At 49.3% G+C, this 26945-nt stretch overlaps 1 protein-coding gene across 1 annotated transcript; it reads right to left on the bottom strand.

The window, feature by feature from the left end:
- Positions 1 to 94: 94 nt before the first annotated feature.
- Positions 95 to 26831, bottom strand: TRIM14 (tripartite motif containing 14). Its single transcript, XM_004423238.3, has 6 exons — positions 26553 to 26831; positions 23668 to 23763; positions 12612 to 12845; positions 8266 to 8428; positions 5802 to 5894; positions 95 to 3500 (listed from the first exon to the last, which is right to left on the bottom strand). Exons 1-6 carry the CDS (start codon positions 26766 to 26768, stop codon positions 2965 to 2967), a joined length of 1338 nt encoding a protein of 445 aa, XP_004423295.2. The 5' UTR covers positions 26769 to 26831; the 3' UTR covers positions 95 to 2964.
- Positions 26832 to 26945: the final 114 nt, after the last annotated feature.

The raw sequence follows: 26945 nt of genomic DNA, 5'->3' as shown, positions 1-26945 counted from the left end.
GAAAGTTGTGGAAGAGACGGGAGATGAGCAAGGCCCCGGCCAGGCCTCGGTGCTGTGTACTTGAAGCAACATGAACTCCCAATGAAGAACATGGTTAAAAGGGACAGTATTCATATTTTATTAACACAAACCACATATTAGAAAATTGCAGTCATTTAAAAATATCTGCAAGAAATTTGCTGTATCAGTAAAGAAATTTCTACAAATTCAAATCTGAAAGAGAATAAGTGATCAGTACCCTTACAGACGGGGACCCCAAGGAAGCTCAGTTCTGCACTGAGAATATTCAGGGAGGTTCCTGCTGCTGCCAGAGGGCAGCCAGGAACATCAGCTGTCTCAGCACGACGTCAGGCCCAACAGGAGCTCTGCAGGGATGCTCAGAGGTCCCGGCCTGTACAGCACTGGACGGTTTTGAGGTCAAGTTCACACCCTTGGGCTCATTTGAGCCTCGCAACACTGACAGGAAGGGTCATTACCCCCGTTTTACACATGACGCTCCAAGAAGTAACAAGTGACTAGCCAGAGGCCACACCTGATTGTGGACCAAAACTGCAGTTTTCTGACTAGCACAGCCTTGGCCCAGAGTAGGCATTGGATAAGAGCCAGTTTCGTCCTTTATAGTCCAGCTCTGTCTCTGCTACACAAATCCAAACTCTCAAATCCCCCTCTGGTGTTAGACCTCATCTCAGAGCCCAAGGGAGGTCACCCAAAGGTAGGCTCTAGTCCCACAGAGTAACCAGGCAAAAACAGAGGGTCACAGGCCTGACGAGGCGGGCAGAGCGCGCAGGCGCCGGCCAGAGACCTGCTGTGCTCGCTCCAACAGTACGGCCTGGTGGACATGAGCACAGACTCCAGTGCCATGTTAGCTGTGTGCCCTTGGGCAAGTTACTCATTCTGTGTCTCAATTTTGCCATAATGCAGAATTGGGATAACTTCCTACCTCCTAGGGATGAGGTGAGGATTGAATGAGTTAATAGTTGTAAAGCATGGGAACAGCCCTGACAAAATCGCAAGAGCTGGTAAGACTGGGCCCCCATGGCTGTGGGCCTGGGAACAAGTCTTGGTTTGCAGGGATGTGGATCAAGTGCACCCACCTGCTTCTGTCAGGAATGCCCTCCGCCTGTCAGAATTCAGCTCAGGACCAGCCCCAGGAGAATTAAGTTCCCTTTCCTCAGGATGCCTGGAGCAAAGTGCTTAGACATCTATGCAAGCTTGAGTTTTAAATGCTTTGATTAGAACTAAAGGCACTTTTGAAGCGCCTTCCACTTGTATTACATTGCCCCGTATGAAAGTGCCATTTTTAGCAACTGGCAATTTTAAATGGTTCAAACTAATTAATGCACTGAGTCTGGTTAAACCATAAGGGAGACGCAGCTTTCCGTTTTCCTCTCCTGACTGCTGCCCTCCTGCTAGCGCCTAACAAGATATGTTAACACAGTATAACTTCAAAACCATCTAGGGAATTTGACAAATCAGGATACCGAACCTTCAGAACTGAGGCCCAGACCCTGGAAAGAGGCCTTTCCCTCTCTCTAGAGGAGCCGGCCTTCTCTATTTCCGTCACTTCTTTCTGGAAAACGGGGTTCTCTGGGTTTCCTTGGCAACCCAGAAGGATCTGGATCTGAGGAGCATGGGGATATCTGGGCTGCCCAAACCATCCCCTGGATTCCAAGACAGTTGGGAAAACTGCTGTGGTTGCTTAGCAACAGTCACCTACTGCTTTCTTCCCAACATCCCCTGAGAAATGAATGAGCAGTAAAATCTCCCAGGTTGAAAGCTGGGCCTGAAGGGCTCGGCCAGGGGGCAAGTCAGACACTTGCCTGGGGGCTGGGGGTGGCCCAGCCCTTAATCACCATGGGTGACTTTCAGCAACTTTCTTTTGGGACCTTAGTCTCCCCAAATGTACAGTGAGGTTGGGCTGAGTGATCTGTGAGGCCCTCCCAGCTCACCTGTGCTGTGATTCAATGACAGCCGGCTGCTGGTCATTCCCTCACTGCCTGGGAGGGTGGGGAAGGTATAGGACATAGCTGCTCTTAGAAAGCTTCCAATCTAGTTTGAAAGACAGGTCCCAGATTTGTGGCTCTGACAGTAAGAGAGGGCAATTCTTGTGGCTGGGGAGACTTCCTGCAGCAGTTAAGCCTGGGGAAGACAGACCGGCAGAGAGAGGAAGAAAGTGCTTTCCTATATAAATGTGTGTATGGGGCACGGGGAAAGCCAGCAGCAAAGGCGGAGTGTAGAGATGAGGCTGTGTGATGCCATTCTGATTGGAGGGTCTCTGAAAAGAGCAGCAGGAGCTGGGTCTCCTGCTATGAGGAGGAGGAACTATGAGGATACATAGTTTGGGTCAGACTAGAAAAGCCTTGAATGCTAAGGTAAAGTGCTTGTTTTTTTCCCTTGTAGTCCTTGGGAAACTCCTGATAGTTCTAAGAGGTGAAGTGAGGTTTTAGGCAGATCACTCTGGCTGTAGGGTGGAGGACGAGGATGGGAGAGGATTTAGGCCGGGAGGTGTTAAGAGGCTCTTGCAGCCGCTCTGGAGGGAGGTGACATGGACAAGCTGAAGTAGAGTGGAGAGGAGGCGGCAGATCCAAGGGACATTAACGAATGAAGAGTCAGGGCTGGGTGACTCTCATTCATTTACATATTTATTGTGTGCCTACTATGTGCCAGGTGTTCTGGGTGCTGTATGAGGAGGTGGGAGGCTCAGGACAGTGTATTCTGCCACGGTCAGGATGCTTAGGGCTCCCTGTGGGGTGTCCTTTCAGGCACCTGGACTGAAAGGAGTGTAGTACAGGTGCCCTGGTGCGGTGGGTCTGGGGAGAGAGCAGTGGCAGAGGACCTGTGTGTAGGGCATGTCTGAAACGAGCCTAGGAGAGGAACTGTTCAAAGCACGGGGCCTGACTGATGGGGAGAGGAGGGGGTGCTTAGAGAGTAGGCCGTTGCCCAGCCCCGTCTCTCTGGGCTCCGCTAGGGCAGCCGGGGGATGCTGATGGCCCCCTCCCAGAGCCGCAGGGCCGGGTAGAGCGGCTCCTGGAAGGCGGCGCGGAAGGTGTGCAGGTGGCTCATGCCGCCAGTCACGTCGTAGAAGGCGAGCACGCCGGCCTCGTAATCCAGGAAGACGCCGAGCCGGTCCGGGTCGCCGCGGGGCCGCAGGCGGCTGCGCTGGCCGTCGTGGAAAGCCCAGTACTCCAGGTCGTAGCGCTTCAGGCACCACGACTGGCGGTTGCAGCCCAGGCGGGCGGCGGCCGCGGCCCCGCGGCGCCGCAGGGAGCCGTAGGCCGCGCCCACCCACCAGCCGACGCCCGCCTCCTGCACGTCCACCTCCCAGTAGTGGCGGCCCGCGGCGAAGCAGTCGCGGCCCAGCACCTGCCACAGCGCGTCGAAGCGCAGCGCGGGCGCGCGCCCCAGGGAGCCGAGCAGGGCGCAGCGCACCGTCAGGCGGTCGGCCGAGAGGCGCAGGCGCGCGTGCATCGTGTCCGGATCCAGCGAGGGCGTGCGCGCGTCTGCGGGCGGGGACAGCGGGCCAGCCTGGTGGGCGGGGCCAGCGCGGCGCCCCGCCCCAGAGCCCGGCCCCGCCCGCGCCCGCCGCCCCGCGCGTGTTCGCAGGAGCACACGGGAGGACCCGGGAAGTCCCCCACGGAGAAATGGAGTGCCACCCTTTTAACCCTCATTGCCTCTGGGGAGGTGGCTGGGGGAATACGGGAAGGAGAGAAAATTTGTACATCCATTGTACCGTTTGAATTTTGTACCAGGGAATTCGTTGCCAATTTCTAAAAATTTAATTAAAAATAATCCTATCGCTGTTAACACTTGGGTGTATATCCTTCCAATTTTTTCCTCTACTTGCTGCTTTATAGTTTTTCTTAACATTGGTATCATACCATACATGCTCTTGGGTAATCTGCTTTTTCAAATTTATTGATGTATTTATGAACATTTTATCACATCAAATAATATTCTTTTATAAGAGCATTTTAATGGCGACTCTAAGATTTTGATGTATGGATGCATTATAAGTTAACCTATCCCTCCCCCTTTTAAAAAAATATTTAGGCTTTTAAAAAAGCTTTTGAAAACACTAATATGATTACATCTCTATGTGTCTAATTATTTCTTTAGGATGTATTCTTAAAAGAGGAATTGCTGGATCAACAGGGATAGGTGTTTTTTAAGACCTTTGGTAAATATTGCCTGGTGTCCTCCAGAGAGGTGGCAGTGATTTAAACTCCCAATAATAGTTCTCCTTGCATTATGCCACATACTAGACATGAAGTTAAAAAAGAAAGTCTAGATTGTAGGGTATGTGGATGTTCAGCTTTAGTAGAAACTGCCAAATAGTTTTCTCAGTAATGTTTTGGAGTTTTCTGTAGAGAGGTTTTGTACATCTTTTGTTAGATTTATTCCTAGTTTTTAAAAAATATTACTGAAAATAATGTTTTTAAAATTTCATTTTCTTTTTTTTTTTTGCTGAGGAAGAGTCTCTCTGAGCTAACATCTGTTGCCAATCTTCCTCTATTTTGTATGTGGGTCACCACCACAGCATGGCTGCCAACTAGTGCTGTAGGTCTGCACTCAGGAACAGAACCCAGGCTGCCAAAATGGAGCGCACCAAACTTAACCACTAGGCCACCAGGGCTGGCCCTAAAATTTCATTTTCTAATTGTTTATTGCCAATATATAGAAATATGATATATTTTTGTATAAGGACATTATATCCAGCAGCTGTTCTACATTCAGTTAGTAATTCTAATTTATCTGTAGATTACTTTGGATTTTCTGTAAATAATCATGTCATCTATGAATAATGATCTTTTTTTCCTTTTTCCAATCCTTATAGTTTTAATTTCTTTTTCTTGCCTAAAGGCACTGTCTAGGACATCTCGAACAATGTAGCATAGAAGTGGTTATAGTGGGCATCCTTTTCTCTCACTCAAGAGAAATGCATACATATGTGCATCAAAAGACATGCACAGAGGGGCCGGCCCCGTGGCTTAGCGGTTAAGTGTGCACACTCAGATTACTGGCGGCTCAGGTTCGGATCCCAGGCGCGCACCAACGCACCGCTTCTCCAGCCATGCTGAGGCCGCGTCCCACATACAGCAACTAGAAGGATGTGCAACTGTGACATACAACTATCTACTGGGGCTTTGGGGGAAAAATAAATAAATAAAATTATTAAAAAAAAACTTACAAAAAGAATATCTATGATATGATTCCATTTTTAAAAATCTGCACAGATATATGCCTTTAAAACATCTGAAAAAATATATGCCAAAATATTAACAGCATTTATCGCCTCTGGGGGAGGCGATTGTTTTATTTGTATGTCTGTAATTTTTAATTTTCTACAAGCAGCAGGCGTTACCTCTATAATTTTTTAAGGGAACAAAGATGTTCACAATATATCAGTAAATGAAAACACAGATTACAAAATAGTATTTATAGTATGACACCATGTTTGTTAAAAAAAGATATATTAAATATTTATCATTGTGTATATATATAGATAAGCTGAAGAAAGCTAAAGGGCAAAAATAATAGTAGTTATCTACTACTACATGTCTACTAGGGCAGACATGAGCAGAATTTCTAAAGCTCTCCAGTAATTTGAGTGATTTTCTCTTAATTTTTACTTTTCTTTGTTTTCTAATTTTTCTATAAGGAACATGTATTACTTCTGTACTAAGAAACTAATAATAAAGGTTAAAAAACCCAAATTAGATCTCTTAGGAAAAAAAGGGGGGCCTCCATTTCCATGACCTGCCCCCACCCGAGCACCCCGCCCTCCGCCCTGGGGGTCTTACATTTTAAGAAGAGCGATCGCTCTGGTGAGGGGCTTGTTTTCAACAAGGAGCCCGGCTTGGCGCTGGAGGAACCCAAGAGCTGGCAGTTCATGTCTGCAAGGAATTGTGAGCAATGAGTGGTGGTGCTCACGCAAGCAGCGCACGTTATAAAACAGACTGAAATATTACAAAACTGGAGATCCGCATAACCTCTCCCCAAGAATCACATGCAAATTTAAGTAGGAAATGCAAATTCACAGTGATAGGAATACTCAGGGACACGCTCAGATCTCAGAAGACCCGCACTTCCCAGGTCAGAAGTGAATTCAGCAGTGGGCGGGCCATGTGAGTGAGCCCTGAGCTCGGGGAGCAGACGGCAGGCTCCAGGACCGTCCTGAGAATCAACTGTGCGTTCAACAGTGGAGGATGGGGGCAACCTCGTGGCAGAAATGCAAATTCCAGGACAAAGATGGAAAATAAGAAACTGAAGCTGAGTCCTCAGAAAGCTCACGTCCAGGTCTCACTCAGGTGACAGGGAGTCACAGGAAACCCAAGTCACGGTCCCAGTCTTCCGCAGCTCAGTCAGGCGAACGAGGTGAGAAATGGGCTCACGGGAGCCACCGTCAGAGGCAGAGAGTGCTCCAGGTCACAGAGAAGAGAGGTGAAAGGGATCTGGGGCTTGGAGGGGTCAGGGAAGGCTTCATGGAGGAGGAAGCACCTCAGCTGGCCCTTAAGGGATGGGCAAGATTTGGACACCCAGAAAAAAGGATGGGAGGTTTTCCCAACAACGGAGTACAGCAGGAACAAAGACATGAAGGGCAGGGGCTAGGAGTGGCACATAAACAGCGGGGAGCCAAGGAAGGTGTCTGGTTGAGGGCAGACAAGAGCAGCAGAATTTCCAAAGCTCTCTCTGGTGGGGAGTGATGGGCCAGAGGCAGACGCCCTGTGAGGAGGCTCAGGGGGGAACTGGGCAGCAGGGATGGAAAAGGGGCTAGCTTGAGGAAACACTGCAGCAGCCGAAGTGCCAGGGCTTCGCTGTTACTGGGAGTGGGGAGTGCAGTCAAGCAGTAGCAGAAGGGGGAAGATGCCGGATCCCTTGGGCCTGCTGAGCCTGCAGCGTCTGTGGAGCACACGGGTGGGGGAGCCTGGGAGGGCTGTGGTGCTGCAAGTCCCCCATCTCCTGGGTCGTTCCGGGGAGTCAGCACCTGTGATCATGAGAATGATGGCCTCACGTGGAGCTGGGGGAGGGAAGGGGGCCTGCCCCTGGGACCAGCGTCTGTCTGAATTCTGCCTCTACCCCACCAGCTGTATAACCTGGGGCAAGTCAGTTACCCTCTCTGAGCTTCAGCTTCTCTCTCTGTAAAATGGGGACAATGAAGGCGCCGGCCACACAGGGTGGTGGTGAGGAGCTGCTGGATGAATCTGTGAAGTTGCTGTATCATCGTCCCCATTTTACGAGTGTGGAAACAGAGGCATAGAAAGGTCAGGTGCCCTGCCCGAGATGGCAGGTTAGGAGGTGGTGGCCTGGGGTAGGAACCGGGACAGCCTGGCTCCAGAGTGCCTGCATGTGACCACGACGTGCTCCGGCCCTTCAGACCTGCAGGGCTATCAAAGGCTTCCTTCAGGTGGGCTCACCCGCCCCTTCTCAGAGAGGCCTGCCCCACGTCCCCATCTAAAACAGCTCCCCGCCATGGCCACCCCTGCTCTCCTCACCCGGCTTGATTTTTCTCCAGAGCACCTCTTATCACTGACATACACCCGTTTGTTGTCTGTCTTGCCCCGAAAGGCTGAGCGCCACAGAGGCAGGTGCTCTGTTCTGTCCCTTGCTGTGCTCGGCCCACAGCAGGGGCTCTGAGGAAAGGTTCTGAGTGAATCATAACGGCAGAGACGAATGAATGAGTGAATGAACCAACAGATGTTTCTGAGCACGTGCTTTGTGTCGGGCCCTGCAGGGACCTCAGAGCTGGACCCCAAGTGGTTCTCGCCCTCCAGGCACTTATGAGAGGCAGGGAGGGGGTCCATGTATCCAGCTCACGGCCAGCCCCAGAGGGGAGATGGGGTCAGGTGGGGGCGGCGGCCAGGAGAGGGAGTGCGCCCCCGGTGGCATGGAAAGGCTTTCCAGGTGAGCACAGCCGTGCTGGCCCTGCAGGGATGGTGGGACTTGGCCAGGTAGAGGAAGAGGAGGAGGGGGAGTTGGCCACCCCAGCCGGTAGCCCAGAGCAGGCAAAGATGCTGTGTGGCAGAATCCTGGGAGCGACTGAGGGGCAGAAGCGGAGTGGTGGCTACGAGAGGCAGGACACGGTCGCAGGAGGGTAGGAGGGCAGGTCGGAAGGGTGGGCTCGGCCCAGGCCCAGGAGCTCTGGACGGCCCAGCCAAGGGCCTCTGCATGGGAAGGACATGACTTGGGGTGGCGATCTTCGCAGTTGTCTCTGGGCCAAAGGGCACCAGGGGAGTAAAGGACACGAGGTTGGTGCTAGGAACTTACTTTCCTTAAGGCGAACGTCCAGCGGTGTCTGTAACGTGCTCTGCATGGCTTCCACGAGGCCCTTAAAGAGGCTCTTGACGGGCTCGAAGGAGAGGGGCACGGGGTGGCACAGCTCCCCCAGGCTCATCTGCCGCCGCATCTGCTGCTCAGCGGCCGTGTACTCCTGTGAGGGCACGCAGGGCTCAGGGCGGCTCTGGGAGCCACGGCAGTGTCCCAGCCCCCTCCGCTGCCCCCAGGAACAAACCCAGCCAGCAAGCGCAGGTCCCCCCTGCCCTGGCAGTGCCCCCAGGAACAGAGCGCTGGAGAAATGGCACAGTGGGCCCTGGGCTGGAGGACACATGGGGTCCAGGGTCAGTGCTGGCCCTGTTGGCTCCCGCCTGCCGTGTTCACTGAGGCCCCCTCTGCAGGCACCAGTGGCAGAGGGAGGAGGCAGGCTGATTGCCCCTGCCCTTAGGTGGCTCACCACCTCGCAAGGGGCCCTGTGACGGGGGTCTGCCTGAGGTACAGGGGGACAAAAAGTGAGGGGCCAGTTTTCCTGGGGAAGGAGCCCTTGCGGCAGGTCCAAAGGAAGGAGAAGGAGACTATGTCCCAAGAGGAAAGCCAAAGGCCCTGGAAGTTCAGCTGGAATGCTGACCGAGGTGGTATGGACACCACAGTGGGGACTGTCCTGTTTTCTGCCTGGACATCACCTTTTAAATACCCTTCCTGGGCCGGCCCCGTGGTGTAGCAGTTAGGTGCTCGAGCTCTGCTGCTGGCGGCCCGGCTTCGGATCCCGGGCGCGCACCGACGCATCGCTTGTCGGGCCATGCTGTGGTGGTGTCCCACGTAAAGTGGAGGAAGATATGCACGGATGTTAGCCCAGGGCCAGTCTTCCTCAGCAAAAGGGGGAGGATTGGCATGGATGTTAGCTCAGGGCTGATCTTCCTCACATAAAAAAAAAAAAAAGAAATTGGTTGAATAAAATGGACCCTGATGGGGTTAAAATAAAAAAAAGTTTTAAATACCCTTCCTGTGTGAGGTGTGGCTTTGCTAAGTAGAAGCTAGAAAACGCACTCTCCCAGCCCCTTTGCACCCATGGTGCAGACATGGGACAAGGCACCTCCCACCAGGACCTGGGTGTGGAAGGGAGGCTGAGGTGGTGACAGCAGTGTGGAGCTCCGGGGACAGCGGCAGTTGAGGCTCTGGGAGCCGGTGCCCTGGGTCAGTGGTGTGAGCTATAATGTCTTGCCCAGAAGAGCAGCAGTGGGGTCTACACTGGAGCAAACCTGTGCTGTGGCCTCGTCTTCATCCTGACTGTCTGGCTCTCCTGGAGCTCCTGCGAGCTGCCTAATACTCTCATAAACTCTTCTCTTGCTTAAAACAGTTACAGCGGATTCTCTTGTTTGCAGTTAAGAACCCTGTCTGCACTTTCTGAAGGTTTGTCCTGAGCAAGGATTTAGAAGACAGCAGACTGCCTTAGGCGAGCAGGCCCTGGCTAGTGGGCAGTGCTGCCCAAGCCGGGATGGGTGGATGGATACCTCAGGAGGGAGGGAGGGGGCCCAGTGCTCAGCGGTCGGGCAGAAGCAGCCCCACAAGGCAGGATGCTGGGCCTTGGGAGGGGGCTGTGAGATGGTCTCCAAGCCCCATCCGGCTCCGGAGTGGCAGGAGGGTGGCCCAGAGGGCAGATGGGGGGTGCTGGGGAGGGGAAGGCAGGACAAATGCCACCTGGTAAGCCCGAACTCGAGCACCTCGCACAGGGCCTGACACACAGTCATTTCTTGACGAACACTGGTGATGGAATAAAGGAATGAAGGAAACTGCACACATGTGCTCCTGGCCTTTGCAGACTCAGAGAGCACAGCTCGAGCCAGAAACTGGGTGTCATCTTCGATTCCCTCCACTTCCAATTGCCAGTCCAGTTGCATCTCTCAAACCTGCCTGCTTCTCCCCATCCCCACTGCCCCTTCACTGGTCCAAGCCACCATCATCTCTCTCCTGACACGGGGGTCTCCTCCCAGCTTCCCTTCCAGCGTCCAGCCCCGGCTGCCTCAGTGTGTCCTCCACCCTATCACCAAAGTGACCTTTCTAAGGCATTAAACTGACTGTGGCATTTCTTGGTTCAAAACACTCCCCTGGCTCCCTTCGCTTTACGGGACAAAGGCCAAACCCGATGGCCGGGCACATAAGGCCCTTCATCAACTAACCCTGGTCTCCCTATCCAGCAGCATCTCCCAACATGCCCTCCCTTGTACCCCTGCCCCACCTCCAGCAGGCTGAACCTGGGTGGTTCTCCAGCCCGCCAAGCTCTCATGTGCACGTGGGTCCTGTCTGCCTGGGACGTCCTCTCTGCTCTATCCCTCTGAATATAGCTGGTGAGCTCATCCTCATCCTCCCACACCCAGCTCCACTGTCACCTCCTCCTAGATGTCTTCCCTGATCCCCCATACAGAGTTGGACTTTCCTTGGACACACTTTTGCTAGCTTGCTTGAGCTGTGTTATAAATAACTATTTCCGAGCATGTCTCCCCACCCATGAGCTCTTTTGTTTTTTTGTGAGGAAGATCAGCCCTGAGCTATCATCCATGCTAATCTTCCTCTTTTTTTTGCTGAAGAAGACCGGCTCTGAGCTAACATCTATTACTAATCTTCCTCCTTTTTTTCTTTCCCCCAAAGCCCCAGTAGATAGTTGTATGTCATAGTTGCACATCCTTCTAGTTGCTGTATGTGGGACGTGGCCTCAGCATGGCCAGAGAAGCGGTGCGTCGGCGCGCGCCCGGGATCCGAACCCAGGCCGCCAGTAGCGGAGCGCGCGCACCCAACCGCTAAGCCACGGGGCTGGCCCCACCTATGAGCTCTTAATGTGAAGCACAGGCCTGGTGCAGAGCAGGCTGCTCAGTGTATGTCTGATGAATACATGAACGAGCAAATAGAAGGAAGGACTGAGGAATGATGAAAATCAGTAGCTCTGGCACCAGAGAATAAAGAAAAAAGATGACAAAGCCCTGAAACTGTACCTGTGATGGAAGAATAACATTATTCTCCATGGATGCATCCCTTTGTATTAGCTTATCCCTAAAAAGTACCATTATTTTAGAAGAAACAAACAAATGTACCCCTCTGTGCCTCTTGCCCCTCTTAAAGTACAACATCCATTGTGCCTAGGAGAGCACCTCACCCAGAATTTTTTGTTAGGTTTATTTTTTTGTTAGCTAACAATGAGACACCGGCTGAATTGGCCAAGGTGACATAAAGGCACAAGAGCAGAAATATCTACCAGGGACTGGCTTGACTGGTTTTATACTGACTGATTTATTTGTCTGTTTTATTTTCCAGCAAGAACCCATGCTAATCTGTGGTTAGACTCAGTGCCACCTTTATTTAGTTGTACCCTGCGTTGTCCCACAAGCCTTTAAAGCATCTTACAAAGGTTATCTAATACTGCAAGATTTTCCTTTACAGGAAGAAAAATGAAGCAAACAGAACACAAGGACAAGAATGTAAGCAGGAAGCCAGAGTGAGATGAGGCACAAAATGTATGCCAAGAAGTCTCAGCCCAGCTACTGAAACATACTTGGCTCTGAGCTTCCCAGAAGCCATGGCAAAGAAGGAAACAGGAAGAGTTACAGGAGTAGAAAAGCAATCCAAGCGCACAGGTGGCCTCACGGGAGTGATACGAGAGAGGAGTTTCTCCCATGGTTCCTTGAAGACAGGACCACCACTCTCAACACGATGCTTTCACTAAAATAGCAATGAATATCTTAGGGGCTATTTCTTAGACGCTCCCTCAGTGTAAGATAATAGCCTCCAGCAGAGCCCAGTGGCCAAGGAGTACCATCCTTCTCTCCCCTCGAGCAAACTGTGACTCAGCTCTGAAGCCTGCTCCGCGGCTACAAGGACAGCTGCCCTTCCAGAAGGGGTGTCTCAGTGAAGACCTCAGGCAGAGGTCTGGTGGCTTTACAGTCAGACAGACCTGGGTTCTGATCACAGCACTGCCACCTAGCAGCTGCGTGACCTCGGATGAATCACTTCACCTCCCTGAGCCTCAATTTCTCATTCGTAAAATGGGGTGAGAATATCCACTTTGCAGAGTTCTGGTGAATGTGAGAGCTAACACATAAGGTGCTTGGGACACAGAGGACCTCAAAAATGGTGGCTGTCGATGTGACTGAATTAGTTCAAGATGTATATTGTCTTCTTAATAGTGTATACTTTCTGACCACTCATGCGGGGGTGAGAAAGTCCACATGCTGACTAGGGAATTCTCTGCACATTTACTCAGTGTGTAAACGCCGTGTCCAATGCCACCCTAACCCAGGGGCAGTGTGGGTGGTAGGTGTCGCCGTGAGGGCAGAAACCGGCATTATTACCTGCAGCAGCTGGACGGGGTTGGGCTCCTGGCTGATGCCCCAGACCCTGCTGGAGAGATCATTGATGACGTCGATTTGCTCACCACAAGACTCGATCTGCTCCCTGTACACCTGGAGGGTGAGGTGCGTGTTTTTATCAATGAATTTCTTGGCCAGCGCTTCCTCTTCATCAAGCAGTAACCTGAGTTCAGTGAACTTTCCTGTCAGCCAGGTTTTACTTGACTCTGCATGAGCCTAAAAAGAAAACCAGTTGCAGATGACATGATTGCCAACCAGGAAATCCAGAAAAATCAACATGAGGAAAATTATTATAACCTCTAAAAAGTGAGTTCAGCAAGGTGGCAAGTCAGGTACAAGATCAACTTATAAAAACTCCAGCTTTCCTAACCAATTGGAAAATGCACGGAGAAATAAAGATCCTTTTTAAAATAGTGGAAAAAATAGCAAAATATCTAAAAATAAACCTAACCAAAACTGTAAAGACTTAGATAAAGAAAAGTATAAAACTGTACTGAAACACATTTTTAAAAAACTCTGAATATCTGGAAGAAAAAATTGTACCCCTGGCTGGGAAAATTCATTACTGTAAAGATGCTATTTGTCTTCAAATTAGTCTATAAAGTCAATGCAATCCCAAACTCTTAACATACAGATTAAACAAATATTAAATTATCATGCGGGAGAATAAAGCACAAGAAAAGCCAAAAATTGCTTTAAAAAGTTTAATGAAGGACAAGCTACATTATTAAATACCAAACAGTAAAGCTACAGGATTTAAAACCACGTGGCTTAGGCACAGACAAAGAGATCAAGAGCATAGAATAAAGAGTTTAGAAAAGACCAAAAAATATATATGTGTGTGTACGTGTGTGTGTGTGATAATGGTGGCATTTCAAATTATTGGGAGGAAAGAGTGAACTATTCAATAAGTGGTATTGGTACATAGGCAATCAATGATGTATTTGAAAAAGATTTCAAGTTACATCTTTATCTTATAACATATAGAAAAATAAATTCAGACAGAACCCCACCTATGAAGTAGTCTTGCCAAAAAATGCAAATTTGCATCTGATCCAGCCTCTAAACCTAACAAAGATTCAATTTAGACGACTTATCAGAAACAGAACATGTTAACTATCAACGTAAGAAATAACATCAACCAATTGCATTTTGAAAACTTTATTTCTCTCCTAATTCAAACAAATAAATACAATGTGACATTTAAAAGACAATCGGGAATGTGACTGATCGGATGTTTGTTGATATAAAGGAACTATTGTTAATTTTCATAGGTGTGATGATGACGCTATGCTTATGTATTTTAAAACATGAGTCCTTATCTTGTAGAGATAATATGCCAAAACTTTTACCGATGAAATATGTCTGGGATTTGCTATGAATACGTGTGTATACTTGACATTTTCCACGATAAAAGGTAAACAAAGAAAAAAGGAATTCCAAATAGATTAAAGCAACACACATTAAAAAAAAATAATAAACCTATTATTTAGAATGAAATACAAAACAATTTTATTTCTAAAAATTTGGGAAGGGAAGACCTCTGTAAAAGAAACTCCAGACTCAGACAGCTAAATGGAAGCCATGACAGGTTGGTCACATAAAAAATGAAACCTTTCCCAAAAGGGAAGGTGCTGTCAACAAAGCTACACAACAGGTAACAAACGATATGGATTTACTATCCATAACGTATGGCAAAAAAAAGAAATCATTGAATTTAAAAATGGGCCAAAGATAGGCAAGTGCCAACAGATGTATGAAGAGGTACTCAGCCTCCCCAGCGATCAAGACAGTGAGTAATGTAACCAGAAAATATTTTCGAGCCATCAGACTGGAAGAATTTGAACTGATGGGTAACACGAGAGTCTGTCAGGGTGTGTGGAACAGGCACTCACATACTCTGCGGTGGTCGTGTCTACTGGGACTGCGTTTTTAGAGGGCAGTGTGAAAATGTCAAAGTTTTAAATGCAAACATCCTTTGATGCAGCAATTCCTCTTGCAGGAATTGATCTCAGAAAACGTTTTCACACGTGCACAAAGATTTGTGTACCAAGATGTTCACTACAGCATTGTTGGTGATAGAGAGAAGTGGACAGAATTTTCAATATTTCCCATTGGTATAAATATTTATGATATAAATCATGCTGCATTCATACAATGAAATAATATATAGTGATTTAACTGCAGCATTCTGATACACGCTACAATATGGATAAATCTTGAAGATGTTATGCTAAATGAAATATGCCAGACCCAAAAGGACAAATATTGTATGATTCCATTTATATGAAATATCTAGAATAGGGAAATTCATAGATACAGGAAGTAGATTAGAGGTTACCAGGGGTTGGTGGGAGAGGAGAATGGGAAGTAATGGCTTAATGGTTACAGAGTTTATGTTTGGGGTAATGAAAAAGTTTTGGAAACAGTGGTGATGGTCGTACAACATTGCCAATGTAATTAGTGCCAATGAATTGCACTTAAATGGTTAAAATGGTAACTTCTATGTTATGTATATTTTACCACACACACACACACACACACACACACACACACACACACGAGAATGCAGCGGACCTATATGTCCTGGCATGGAAAGCTCTCCAAGATATCATGTGGAAAAAGCAAAGTGCAGAATAATATATATAGGATGATCCCGTGTATGTAAAAGATAACAGAACAAAAACTGCACATGGATATACGCGTCTGTATGTTTGCAAGTGCATTTAAAATATCTGTTGTTGTGGTCGTGTTTGGAAAGAGGTGTGGGACTGGGGGGATAGTGAAGAGGAACCTCACTTTGTACTTTCTATAGTTCTATACTATATTCTAATACACTATTGTGTAAAAACTTTAAAATGAGCATATGTTCATGTATTACTAGTACAATGAAAAAGTAAAACAGAAAATCATTCAGGGGGAAACAAAAAACCTAGGCCAGCCTCTTTCCCCAGGCCACACGTCTGTACAGCCCACACGGCAGAAGGACCCCGGGGCAGCCGGGAGGCTCCCCTGTGATGCCATGTTCTCTTCTTAGTGGGGTGGGAACCTGTGGTTTGGCAGGTTTAGGGGATGGGTTCCCGAAGTCTGCGTTTCCTACACAGTGCTCCAGGCGGTGGTTAGATTGCGACTAGCTTACACCACCACATGCCAGATGGATGAAGTTGGCTTTGGGCTAGCCTGGGCGTTAGTCTACATTTACAACGTGGTTTCCATGGGTCAGTGAACCTGGACACAAATATATCTTTATTGAATTACCAAATGAAGGAAAGAAAACGTGTCCCAAACCCTTGATTTATAAACACACTTTGGAGGCAATGCATGTAAACGGAGGACCTTTCTATAGAAACCAAGACAGCAAATATCCTCCCAAGCAAGCTATGCTCCATGCAGTTTCTATAGATCCGCTTTGTAAAGAAGATGTAAAATAAGTTTAACAACACTGCACATTGTTAAAACTCTCAGGAACAACTGTTTGAAACATCCACAAGAAAGCTTAAGGTGTAAGCAGATGAGGCTGTTTATGCAATACGGTTCAAAAAGAGAATTCTGGCAATGAAACAAGGAAGTGTGCTGTCTGCTCTGGGCCACACTGCTTCAAAGCGAACCTGGATCCCAGGGAACTGGCTGGGCGAGGGCCGACCAAGTCTGGTGGAGAAGGGTCTGAGGTCTGTGGGAGAGAGAACTTGAGCAGCGGGGAAGCCCTGCCCAGGGGAGGCTGAGGGGTTTTGTACAGAGGGGTGGCTGCTATGTGAGTCGTCTCTGCCCAGGGTCCTGCGGAGGCTGAGGAGCCCGTGAGAACGGAAAGAGCTGTTCAGTGCGACTTTGGACAGCCCTTCTATGGGCCTTCTAGGGGCGTCCCACCAGGGTAGGGGGGCCTGCTCTCCAACCTTGCCCAGGCCACATTGGCTATGGCGTCCCGACGACTCGGACACGTGGCAACGGCCTGTGGGAGGAGGCAGGGGGTGGCCGTGCCCAGAGGGGTGGTGGAGACTGGCTGCATCACCAAGGCCAACAGCACGGGCTGGCTGAGTCCTCACCTTCCCATTCCCAGTCTGGCGAAGGCTGGTTTATGTCACACGGCTGGTCCCCCGCCCCATGCTGTGGTTGTCCCTGCAGCTCTGGTGGGACACAGGGAAAGGCACAGAGCCAGGAATGGGGGCTGTTTATCTCACTCCCCGGGGTCTAGGCCCACGTGCCTCAGGTCCATTTCCTGTCCTTTCCAGGCTCTGCTCTGCAGGGCAGACGGGCTGACCCTGCAGGCCGAACTTCCAGGATCCTCCCTCAGGCTGGGTTTGGTCAACGGGAGGAGGAGCTAGAGGGAGGTCAGAGGGCAAGGGGATGTGAGCAGCCAGGGTACCCCTCCCACCAGTGTCTCCACGAGTGGCCTCATCCCTGAGTCCCCTCCACCCTCCAGCTCCCGCAGGACAAGCCCGCTCTGCTTCCAGCCCCTGCCCGGCTGGCGGGGGCCCTGCACTCTGCCGACACCACCTCCTCCCTTTGTCTAGGCCGGCAGCGGTGAAGGTGCTGCCTGCTGGTGCCGGCTGCCTCACCACCCCCTGGTTGGCTTCTCCACCTCTTCTGTGCTATGTCACCTTCCCTGCATTCATCCCCTCTGTCCCAAACCCTCAAAGTGGTTTCTGTCTTCCTGAGTGGACCCTGATGGATACAGCTGCAGCTGTGGCCCCAGGTCCACCTCTGCCTTCCTATGTGACCAGTGATAGGTTATTTCCTTTTCCTGGGTGTCCCCATCTCCGAGGGCCTTTCAGCTCTGACTGCCTATGCTGTCTAAATTCTAAATCCCTGTCTAAGTCTGCACTCAACCGACCTTAAATATATATACATATATATATACACACAGATCTTCCTGGACTTATGATGGGGTTACGTCCTGATAAAGCCAACACCAGTTAAGTTGAAAATATCATGAGTGGAAAATGCATTTAATACACCTAACCTACCGAACATCCTAGCTTAGGCCAGCCTACCTTAAACTTGCTCAGAACACTTAAACATTAGCCTACAGTTGGGCAAAATCATCTAATACAAAGCCTACTTTATAATAAAGTGTTGAATATCTCGTGTCATTGATTGAATATTGTACTAAAAGTGACAAACAGAATGGTTGTCTGGGTGCAGAATGGTCGTCAGTGTAGCAGTTGTTCACCCTCAGGATTGTGTGGTGACAAGGAGCTGCGGCTCGCTGCCCCTGCCCGGCACCAGGAGAGAGTATCGGAGCACATATCGCTACCCCAGGAAAAGATCAAAATTTAAATTCCAAAGTACGGTTTCTACTGAATGCGTATTGCTCTTGCACTATTGTACAGTCGAAAAACCTTAAGTGGAACCATCGTAAGTCAGGGACCATCTGTATATATATTTGTTTATATAATATATATACTTTTTTTTTCATTTATAAAAGTATCAAAAGCTCACTGTGGAAAACTGGGAAGATTCAGAAAGAAGACCATCACCACTCTGCTAGGTTGTCATCGCATCCCAGTTTGAGTACAGAGTAGCAGGCCAGTGTTGAATTTCCTTCCACCTGCATGTGTTGGCCCCCTGAAGAGCCAGGACAGGGAAGCAAACAGCCTATTGACAAAGATGTCAGAGAAAATCATTTCATGGGTGTTGGCTGGGGATTAATGACCAAGTCCTTCTTTTTTTTTTTTTTTTTTTGGTGGGGAAGATTGGCCCTGAGCTAACATCTGTTGCCTATCTTCCTCTTTTTGCTGAGGAAGATTGTCTCTGAGCTAACATGTATGCCAATCTTCCCCTATTTTGTATATGGGCTGCCGCCACAGCATGGCTTGATGAGTAGTTGTAGGTCCACGCCTGGGATCTGAACCTGCAAACCCCAGGCCGCCGAAGCAGTGTGCAAACCTAACCACCTCACCACCAGGCCGGCCCCTGACCAAGTCCTTCTTGATTGCTCTTTGGAAAGGAGTGGTTAGTTAGGCCTGATCTTTGGCTTCTGAACAGGGGACTCTGGACCATGTATGAACTTTATTGGTTTTATTTTGTTTACAAAGCTGTTTCATGGATTAATTTTCAGGCGAATGGCCTTTTCCCTAGGACTGCCTCTGTCTAACAAGTCTGGGGCAGCACGGTGGCCCCAGACCCCTGTGCCACAAAGCACACCTGCCACAGCTGGGCAGGACGCACGAGAGTCCTCACCACTGTCTGTGCCTGCTGAGCCAGACGAGCCACTTCTAGGAATGTGTCCCAAAGGAAATAAATCAAGGTGCCAACAACGTTCACTGCGGTGCTATTTTACGTTAAATTGAAAAACAGGAAATGATCTAAATGTTCGACATTAGGAAAATGGCTTAATGAATCATGGTAGATCCATATAATGGAATATATAGCCTCTAATACTGACATTGATAAAGAACCTTTAATGACACAGGCAAGTGTTATGATCTTAAAGCACCAGCAAGAAGAACCCCACATATAAAATGACATATAGTTTTGGTCAATAAGGGAGAAGGAGCTGACATGGAAAATCCCCCTTCCTGCTTCAAACATGTGGAAATGCTGATAAAATGAGCAGGTTATAAAGTTATATGATCAAGCTCAGAAACAAACAAACACACAATCAAACAAACAACAAAAGGGGCCAGCCCGGTGGCATAGTGGTTAAATTCACACGCTCCGTTTAAGTGGCCTGGGGTTCGTGGGTTCAGATCCCAGGCGCAGACCTACACACCACTCATCAAGTCATGGTGTGGCAGCATCTCACATACAAAACAGAGGAAGATTGGCACAGATGTTAGCTCAGCAACAATCTTCCTGGAGCAACAAAAAGCAAGATTGGCAACAGATGTTAGCTCAGGGATAATCTTCCTCACCAAAAAAAAACAAAAACAAAAACAAAAACAGGGAAATCTTCAGGTGCCAAAACCAAAGAGAGAACTTGGTGGCAGAGCTGTGGGCAGGAGCTGAGCTGAGTGACCCAGGGAGTGGCAGGGGTGGAGGTACGTGTGAGAGCCACACCACACCGGGGCCTGGTCACTAGGAGGGGGCACTGGGCACCTGGCCCATTCCAGCTGGGAACAGGGAAGGAGCCCCCTGCATTATGCCGGGTCACAGGCAGTCCATCCGTGAATGAGACACCAGAAAAACCCCACCCACGGGCCTGGGGAAGATGCAAGGAATCCTGTCATCCACCCAGGGTCATGGGTGAAAATAGAGTCACCAGCAAAACCAACCAACAGGCTTGGATTGAGAAGGCTTGGAGTCTGAGTTCATGGAACCTCAAAACTGAAAAATTCATATAAAAATGGGTCTGGAACTACTGGAACTCATAGAGTCCCCCACAGATGCTCATGCCACAGAGCTCTGAAGAGGCACTCTCACAACTCAGGGCATAGGGGACACCATGGAAAATACCTACTGAAGACAAGAGGATGACACAAATGACAAATCACCCAGGGACATGAACCACCAGGCCTCACCTCCAGATGGGATATGATATTAGAATTGTATACAGAATATGTCTCAAACTGCATAAAAGCATATAAATGTACAGAAAAAAAATCTCAAAATGTGAAGAGTGATTGACTTGAAGTAGCAGGATTATGGATGAATTTTTAAAAATCTGCTTCTTGACCAGGAATTGAAACGTAAATGCCCACAGGTGCCAGGCTGGTAACACAGTGAGGGCAGTGGGCAGGTGGGGGTGGGAGAAACACCCTGCTCATGGGGGCATCCAGTGCTCAGCTCCCTCAGCCCCTATGTTGGAATGGAGGCCTAGGGTGGCCACATCTTCCTACTTTTCTACATCTAAATTTTTATACAAATACCTCAACTTTAAAATGCTAACCACTAATTCTATTTTTCTTAGTACCTTCTGAAGGCCACTGAGATGTAAGACTGATACAACAGGTACAGAATTTATCTGTATGCTGAAAGCTAAAAAATGCTGATGAAAGAAAACAAAGATCTACATAAATGAAGAGACATACCATGTTCATGGATTGCAAGGTAACACAGTAAAGATGTCAATTCTCTCCAATTTGAGTACAGGCTTGATATAGTTCCTATCAAAATCCCATCAAAGTTTATTTTTTGTAGATATAGACAAGATTATTCTAAAATTTAAATCGAAAGGCAAAGGAACTAAAATACTAAAATAATTCTGAAAAAGAATCAAGTGGGAGGCATCAATTATTTCAAGACTTATTTTCAGCTACAGTAATCAAGACTGTGTGGTACTGAGAGAGGGACAGACTCATAGAACAATGGAACAGAATAGAGAATCCAGAAATAGCCCCACACAGGTATGGCCAATGGATTTTTGGCAAGAGCAATTCAATGGAGAAAGCACAGTCTTTTTAACAAATGGTGTTAGAGTATTGGATATCCATAGATAAAAAGAAAGAACCTCAACCTAAATATCACACCTTATACAAAAGTTAAGTCAAAATGAATCACGGACTGAAATGCAAAATTATAAAACTTGTAGGGGAAAAAAAAAAAGGAGGAAATCTTTGGGACCAAGGGCTAGGGAAAGAGTTCTTCAACATGACCACAGAGCACAATCCATAAAAGGAAAAAACTGATCAACTGGACTTCAACAAAATTAAAAGCTTTTACTCTGCACAAGATCCTATTAAGACAATGAAAAGATAAGCTATACACTGGGAGAAAACCTTAGCAAACCACATATCTGACAAAGGACTCCCTTCTAGAATACAGCCCTGTGCCACATGACAACGCTTCAGTCAACGACCAACAGCATATACAGTGGTGGTCCCACAAGATTAGCAGCGTATAGCCTAGGTGTGTAGTAGGCTATACCATCTAGTCTGTGTATAAGTACACTCTATGGTGTTCGCACAATAATGAAATCACCTAACAACGCGTTTCTCAGAACGTATCCATGTTGTTATGCAACACACGACTCTATATAGATGGCAAACCCACACATGGTCAACATCAGTAGCCACTTTTAAAGGAAATGCAAATAAAGACCACAATGAGACATCACTACACACCTAACAGAATGGCTAAAAAATACCAAACGTCGGTAAGGATGCAGAGAAACCGGATCTCTCAGACATTGCTGGTGGGAATGTAAAATGGCACAGCCACTCTGGAATACCGTTTGGCAGTTTCTTAAAAAACTAAACATACAAGCACCATACAACCCAGCACTAGCACTCAGCATTTATCCCAGAGAAATGAAAATGTACAGCCACAGAGAAAACTGTATACGACTGTTCAAAGCAGCTTCACGTGTAACAGCCTCAGACCAGAAACAACTGAAATGTCCTAAATAGGTGAATGGTTAAAAAGAAAAAAAAAGTGGTACATCCATACTACTGGATTGCTGGAATATTATTCAGCAATACAAAGGAATGAAATGTTGACACACACAACAACCTGGACCGATCTCAAGGGCATTGTGTGGAGTGAAAAAATTCTCAAAAGGTCACATACCATATGATTCCATTTTTATGACATTCTCAAATGCCATCATTATAGAGATAGGGAACAAATTAGTGATTGCCAGAAGTTAGGGATTGTAGGAGGAGAGGGTGGGGGTGACTATAAAGCCATAGCACGAGGTAGATCTCGGTGGTGATGGAATAGTTCTGTACCTTGATTGTGGTGGCAGTTACCCGAATCCACACACGTGATAAGTTGACACAGAACTATACACACACACTGTCAATTTTCTGGTTTTGATATTTACCATAGTTATGTAAGATGTAACCCTTGGGGCAAACTAGGTGAAAAGTACAAAAAACTCTCTGTACTACCTTTACAACTTCCTGTGAATCTATAATTATGCCAAAATAGAAAATTTAAAAGTTGAGGAGAGGGTTAAAAGAAAGAAAACCATTCCTTGGACTAAGCTGAAATCTGCCCTCTTAGACCCTCCACACGGGTCCTAACTCTTCCCTTGGGGGCCCCCACACCACATCTGCTCAGAGATTTGCCGACAGCGAACCTGTGCCCTGACTCCGTTCTTCTGTCTCAACAGCCCAAGCAGCTCCCAATCCCTTCGGATGTGCCAACTTTCCGTTCCCAAATCATTCTGAACTGATTTATCCGTCTGAGCCCAGAGTTCTGCTCATGACATTATTAATAATTGACCCAGGGCCATGGGTGTAAACCACCACTGTCCCCAGCAAACTGGGGCATGTACATAGTCCCCTCACAGATAATGGATGTTGGCAAACAGGGGGCCGATGCTGTGGCCTGGCCCAGTCCTCGGCGTCTCCACTCCACTGCGGGCCTGGCCTCAGGAAGACCTGGGTGCCAGCTACTCCCACGGTCGGAGCCAGTCTCCCTGCCTGACTTGTGGTGGTCACGGAGCCCTCAGTGGGACAGTCCCGGGAGGGCAGCCCACGCCAGCCCTCACTTCCAGGAGGGGCGGCTGAAGCTGAGAGGGGAAGGGAATGGCCAGCGTCACGCAAAAGGCCCCTAAAGACAACTTTTTCACAGTCAAAATGGCAGCTCGCAATAACGTCAGCCCCAGATTCCCATTTAAAACCCCCAAAAGAATCTATTTAAATAAACATCATTATGAAAGGAGAAGCCTGGAGAAAGTACCTATTTATGGAATACGTTTATACTCTACTTACTTTCAACATGGCAGAGAAACCTAAAGAGCTATTTGCATGTTTCTTACACTGTATTTTCCTCTGTTTTGGCGATTTGGGGCTGGGAGATGGAGGACTAGTCCCTGCAAGAGACAGGCCTTGGCAATGGCAGGAGAAAAGGCCGCTCCTCCATTTTGTGAGGCGTTACAGGGCAAGGCCAGGCACGGGGCAGAGGCAGAGTCACCACAAAGCTAACGAAAGAGGAGCCTCGGGCCCCTCGCTTGCATGGCCCCTTCAAGGTCTTACACCCTATTTGGTGTTCTTTTTCTCAAAAAGAGCCCCCTAAATGATAGAAGCCCCAGCTCCCATCAAACCTGAGCTGCCCTTTGAGGTTGGTCTGTATTTTTCCTTGGCTTCATACTGGGGAGAATCTTGTGTCTGAGGAGAAATGTGGGTGTCTCAAGCAGAATAAGGGAGAGACTTGCCTTCAGCTTCTCCGCAGCGTCTTCAATCTGGGTTATGTTGCCAGCTTGCTGCTGCTTCTTGATGGCCAACTGCTGTAAACATTCTTGGGTGAGTTTCTGTATGTGAAGGAGTTGGGGAAAAAGTCTTAATACTGTCACTTTCCAGATAACGAGGCACCCAGGGCTCATCTCCTTTCACCCCTGTGTTTTGTTTCAGCTGAGGGATCTGAGACCCAGAAGGGAGGTGACTTGCCCAGTCACGAGGCAAGTTGGAGGGTGAGCTGGAACCAGGGCTCCTCTGATCTTCAGAGGCCCACATCACGTATTCTGCGAACCTTGATGCCCCCTGTTTTTTTCTGGGACAACCCTGCTTGTGATTTGCTTTTCCAGTCCCTCAAATAGGACCTTAAGGCAAACATCTTGGGGTCAGGGGAAGGGCAATCGCTTACAGAGTGAATACACATGCTGGGCCCTGTTCTAGGAGCTGCCCTCAAGGAACTCACATTCCAGGGGGGCCGGTGGGCCTCTGGCTGGACTGGGGTTCAGAAGACCTGCGTGTGTGAGAGGTCTGTGGGGTTCATGCTCCCCTCTCCCTCCCACCTGAAATGACTCCCTTCCATATCTCTGCTTTTTGCAACTGCCATTTTTCCAAAGGCCTGCTGTGTCTCTCTCTCCCAGAGGTGTGACCTTACCTCCATCTTAACTTTCTTACATTCAGCACCTGGGCCGACTGGGAGCTTCCCCAGGGCAGGCCTGCTCCATTCCTGGCTCCCCCATAAGGACCAGGGGGTGACACAGAAGTGTGTGCTGAATTGAATGGAACGACCAGGGGCTGCCAACTTCAAGTAGAGAGTAAGTCGTTACGAGCACAAGCCCCAGAGTCACATGAGACCTGCTAGGTCTGAGTCCCAGCTCTACTTTCATGTGACCTGGGCAAGTGACCTCAGCTCTTTAAACCTCGGTTTCCTCAGCTGTAAACATGGGGATAACCCTAGGGTTGCTGTGGAGATGAGAAGTACAGGCACACCTCCTTGTATTGCGCTTTGCAGACATTGTATTTTTCACAAATGGAAGGTTTGTGGCAACCCTGTGTCGAGCAAGTCTATTGGCGCCATTTTTCCAATAGCATTTGCTCACTTCACGTCTCTGTGTCACATTTTGGCAATTCTCGCAATATTTCAAAGTTTTTCATTATGACCATATTCGTTATGCTGATATGTGATCAGTGATCTCTGATGTTACTATTGTACAGCAGACAGTGAGTGCTTAATAGATGTAGCTCTTGTTATTTTACTACCCAACAAGCATTTGCTACTGTGTGCAGTTTTACTCTAGGTGGGGTGGGGGTGGGGGTGGGGGGGTGGAGATGGGGACACAATAGTAACCCATGTATAAGTCATAGCCTCAACTTTCAGGAGCACATCCTTACTCCACTGGGATTTCTAAGCCTTCAAGTCTAGCTCCTGTCCATCACCCACGGATAACCCAGCCTCCTGGTGCCTGAGCCCTCCTGTTACAGGGAGCTTCTCCTCTCTTGGTACCTGATGAAATCCTACCTGTCCTTCAAGGCCAGTTCCAGTGGCACCTCCTCCGGGAAGTCTTCCTGCTCCTGTCCCTAGTTCACACTGTTGTCTCTCTGGCTCTCCAATTACAATACTTATCACACTGTACTGTCACTGTTTGTTCTCCCCACACCAGCCAGGGAACTCCTCCAGGTCAGGGAAGAATTGATCTATTCCTTGACTCACGGCACAAGGTATGTGCACAAGGTATGTGCTGAATGGATGTCTGATGAATGAATGGATGGATGATGGATAAACAGATAGGTGAACAGGTGGGTATGTGGATGCAAAATGGGAATGCATAGCTAGGTGAATGGGTGGACCTATCTGTGAGACCCACAAGCCATATCTCTAGAAAGCAGCCTTCTTAACTCTGAAAAACGGCCATTTGAGGAGCTATTATTATTATTACAGCCATTTTATAGATAAGAAAAGGAAGATCTTACAGGCAGGCCTTGAACCCAGGACTCCACTAGCTTTACTGGCCGCTACAGGGCTCATTCTCACCTTGGAGCTCCAACGTTGTCACAGCGTGGTGTTAAGGCATGCCTTGCAGGGGAAAGGTCATTGTGGGGCTGGGGGAATAACGGACTTCTTGGAGGTGGAAGGGGTAGAATCAACATCTGTCCAAGTCAGGAGAGCCCCTCTGGCCCAGAGCGGCGGAGGGATTAGACCAGAGCCACAGAACCAGTCGGCCGCAAGGCTGGAACACGAGTGCGGAGCCCCGGGCCACTCTTAGGATTAAGCATGGGCGAGGGCTCCAAGGTGAGCCTTGGCCCCGCGGGGGCTGTCCAGCTGAGTTCAAGGCGCACCTTGGCCTCCAGCCTTCCTCTTCTCACGGATAAAACGGCTGTGGTGGCTCGTGGAACGGGGGCGGGTGTGGGGGGCGGGGCGAGCGGCCGTTGAGGCTGCCCCCGGGGCGCTCAGGCGGTCCCCAGCGCAGAGAACCAGAGACGTTCGGGCGGCTCCCCCGGCTACACGGCTGTGCTCTAAGAGGAGTGATCCTCCTCTCTGTCAGAGGCAGGTTTTCTTCCAGCCCAAGGGCACTGTGGGGGATCTGCCACAGGGGCCGAGGTCAGGGTATCCGGCACCCGCGGGGCTCCAAGTTCTCCCTCGCAAACCCACCTCTTCTGACGGTTAACCAACGGCCTTGGCTGGCCTCTGCCCTTCCTCGGGCCTCAGTCTCTCGTTCTGAACTATAGGTCGACAGCGACAGCCTAGAGGACCTCCGGCCGCCTTGGGGCCCCAGATCCTAACCGGAACCGGCAGTGGAACCCTGGGCACGCCCCTCCCCGTCCGTTGCTCCCGGGCTCGCCCCCGCCCCGCGCGCCGCCGCGTCCCCACCTGCACTTGCGCCGCCTCCTCCAGCGCCAGGCCCACCGGGTGGCCGCGGTGCACGCCCAGCAGTGGGCAAAGCGCGCACACGCAGCGGCGGCAGCGGCGACAGAAGAGCTCGGCCACGCGGTCGCCGTGCTCCGGACAGCGCCAGCGGCACGCGTCCTCGGAATCCGCGGGGCCCGGCCCCGCAGGTGTCCCGCTGAACGCCGCTGCGCCCGCCATTCATGCCCACAGCTTCGGGCTGCGCCAGCGCGGGGAGGGGCTCCCCTGGGGAATCGAAACCTCGGCGGTGGGGCGGGGCGGCCCCGGGCCGGCCCAGCTCCGGTGGAAGAATGGCAGGAAGCGCCGGCTGCGGGTGGGGGTGAGGGTGTGGGTAGGGTGGGGGTGGGGCATGTAGCG

The sequence above is a fragment of the Ceratotherium simum genome, chromosome 29, assembly GCF_057802395.1.
Source record: "Ceratotherium simum simum isolate JZ-2026a chromosome 29, ASM5780239v1, whole genome shotgun sequence".
NCBI lineage: Eukaryota > Metazoa > Chordata > Mammalia > Perissodactyla > Rhinocerotidae > Ceratotherium > Ceratotherium simum.
This window is presented reverse-complemented; position numbering and strand designations above follow the sequence as displayed.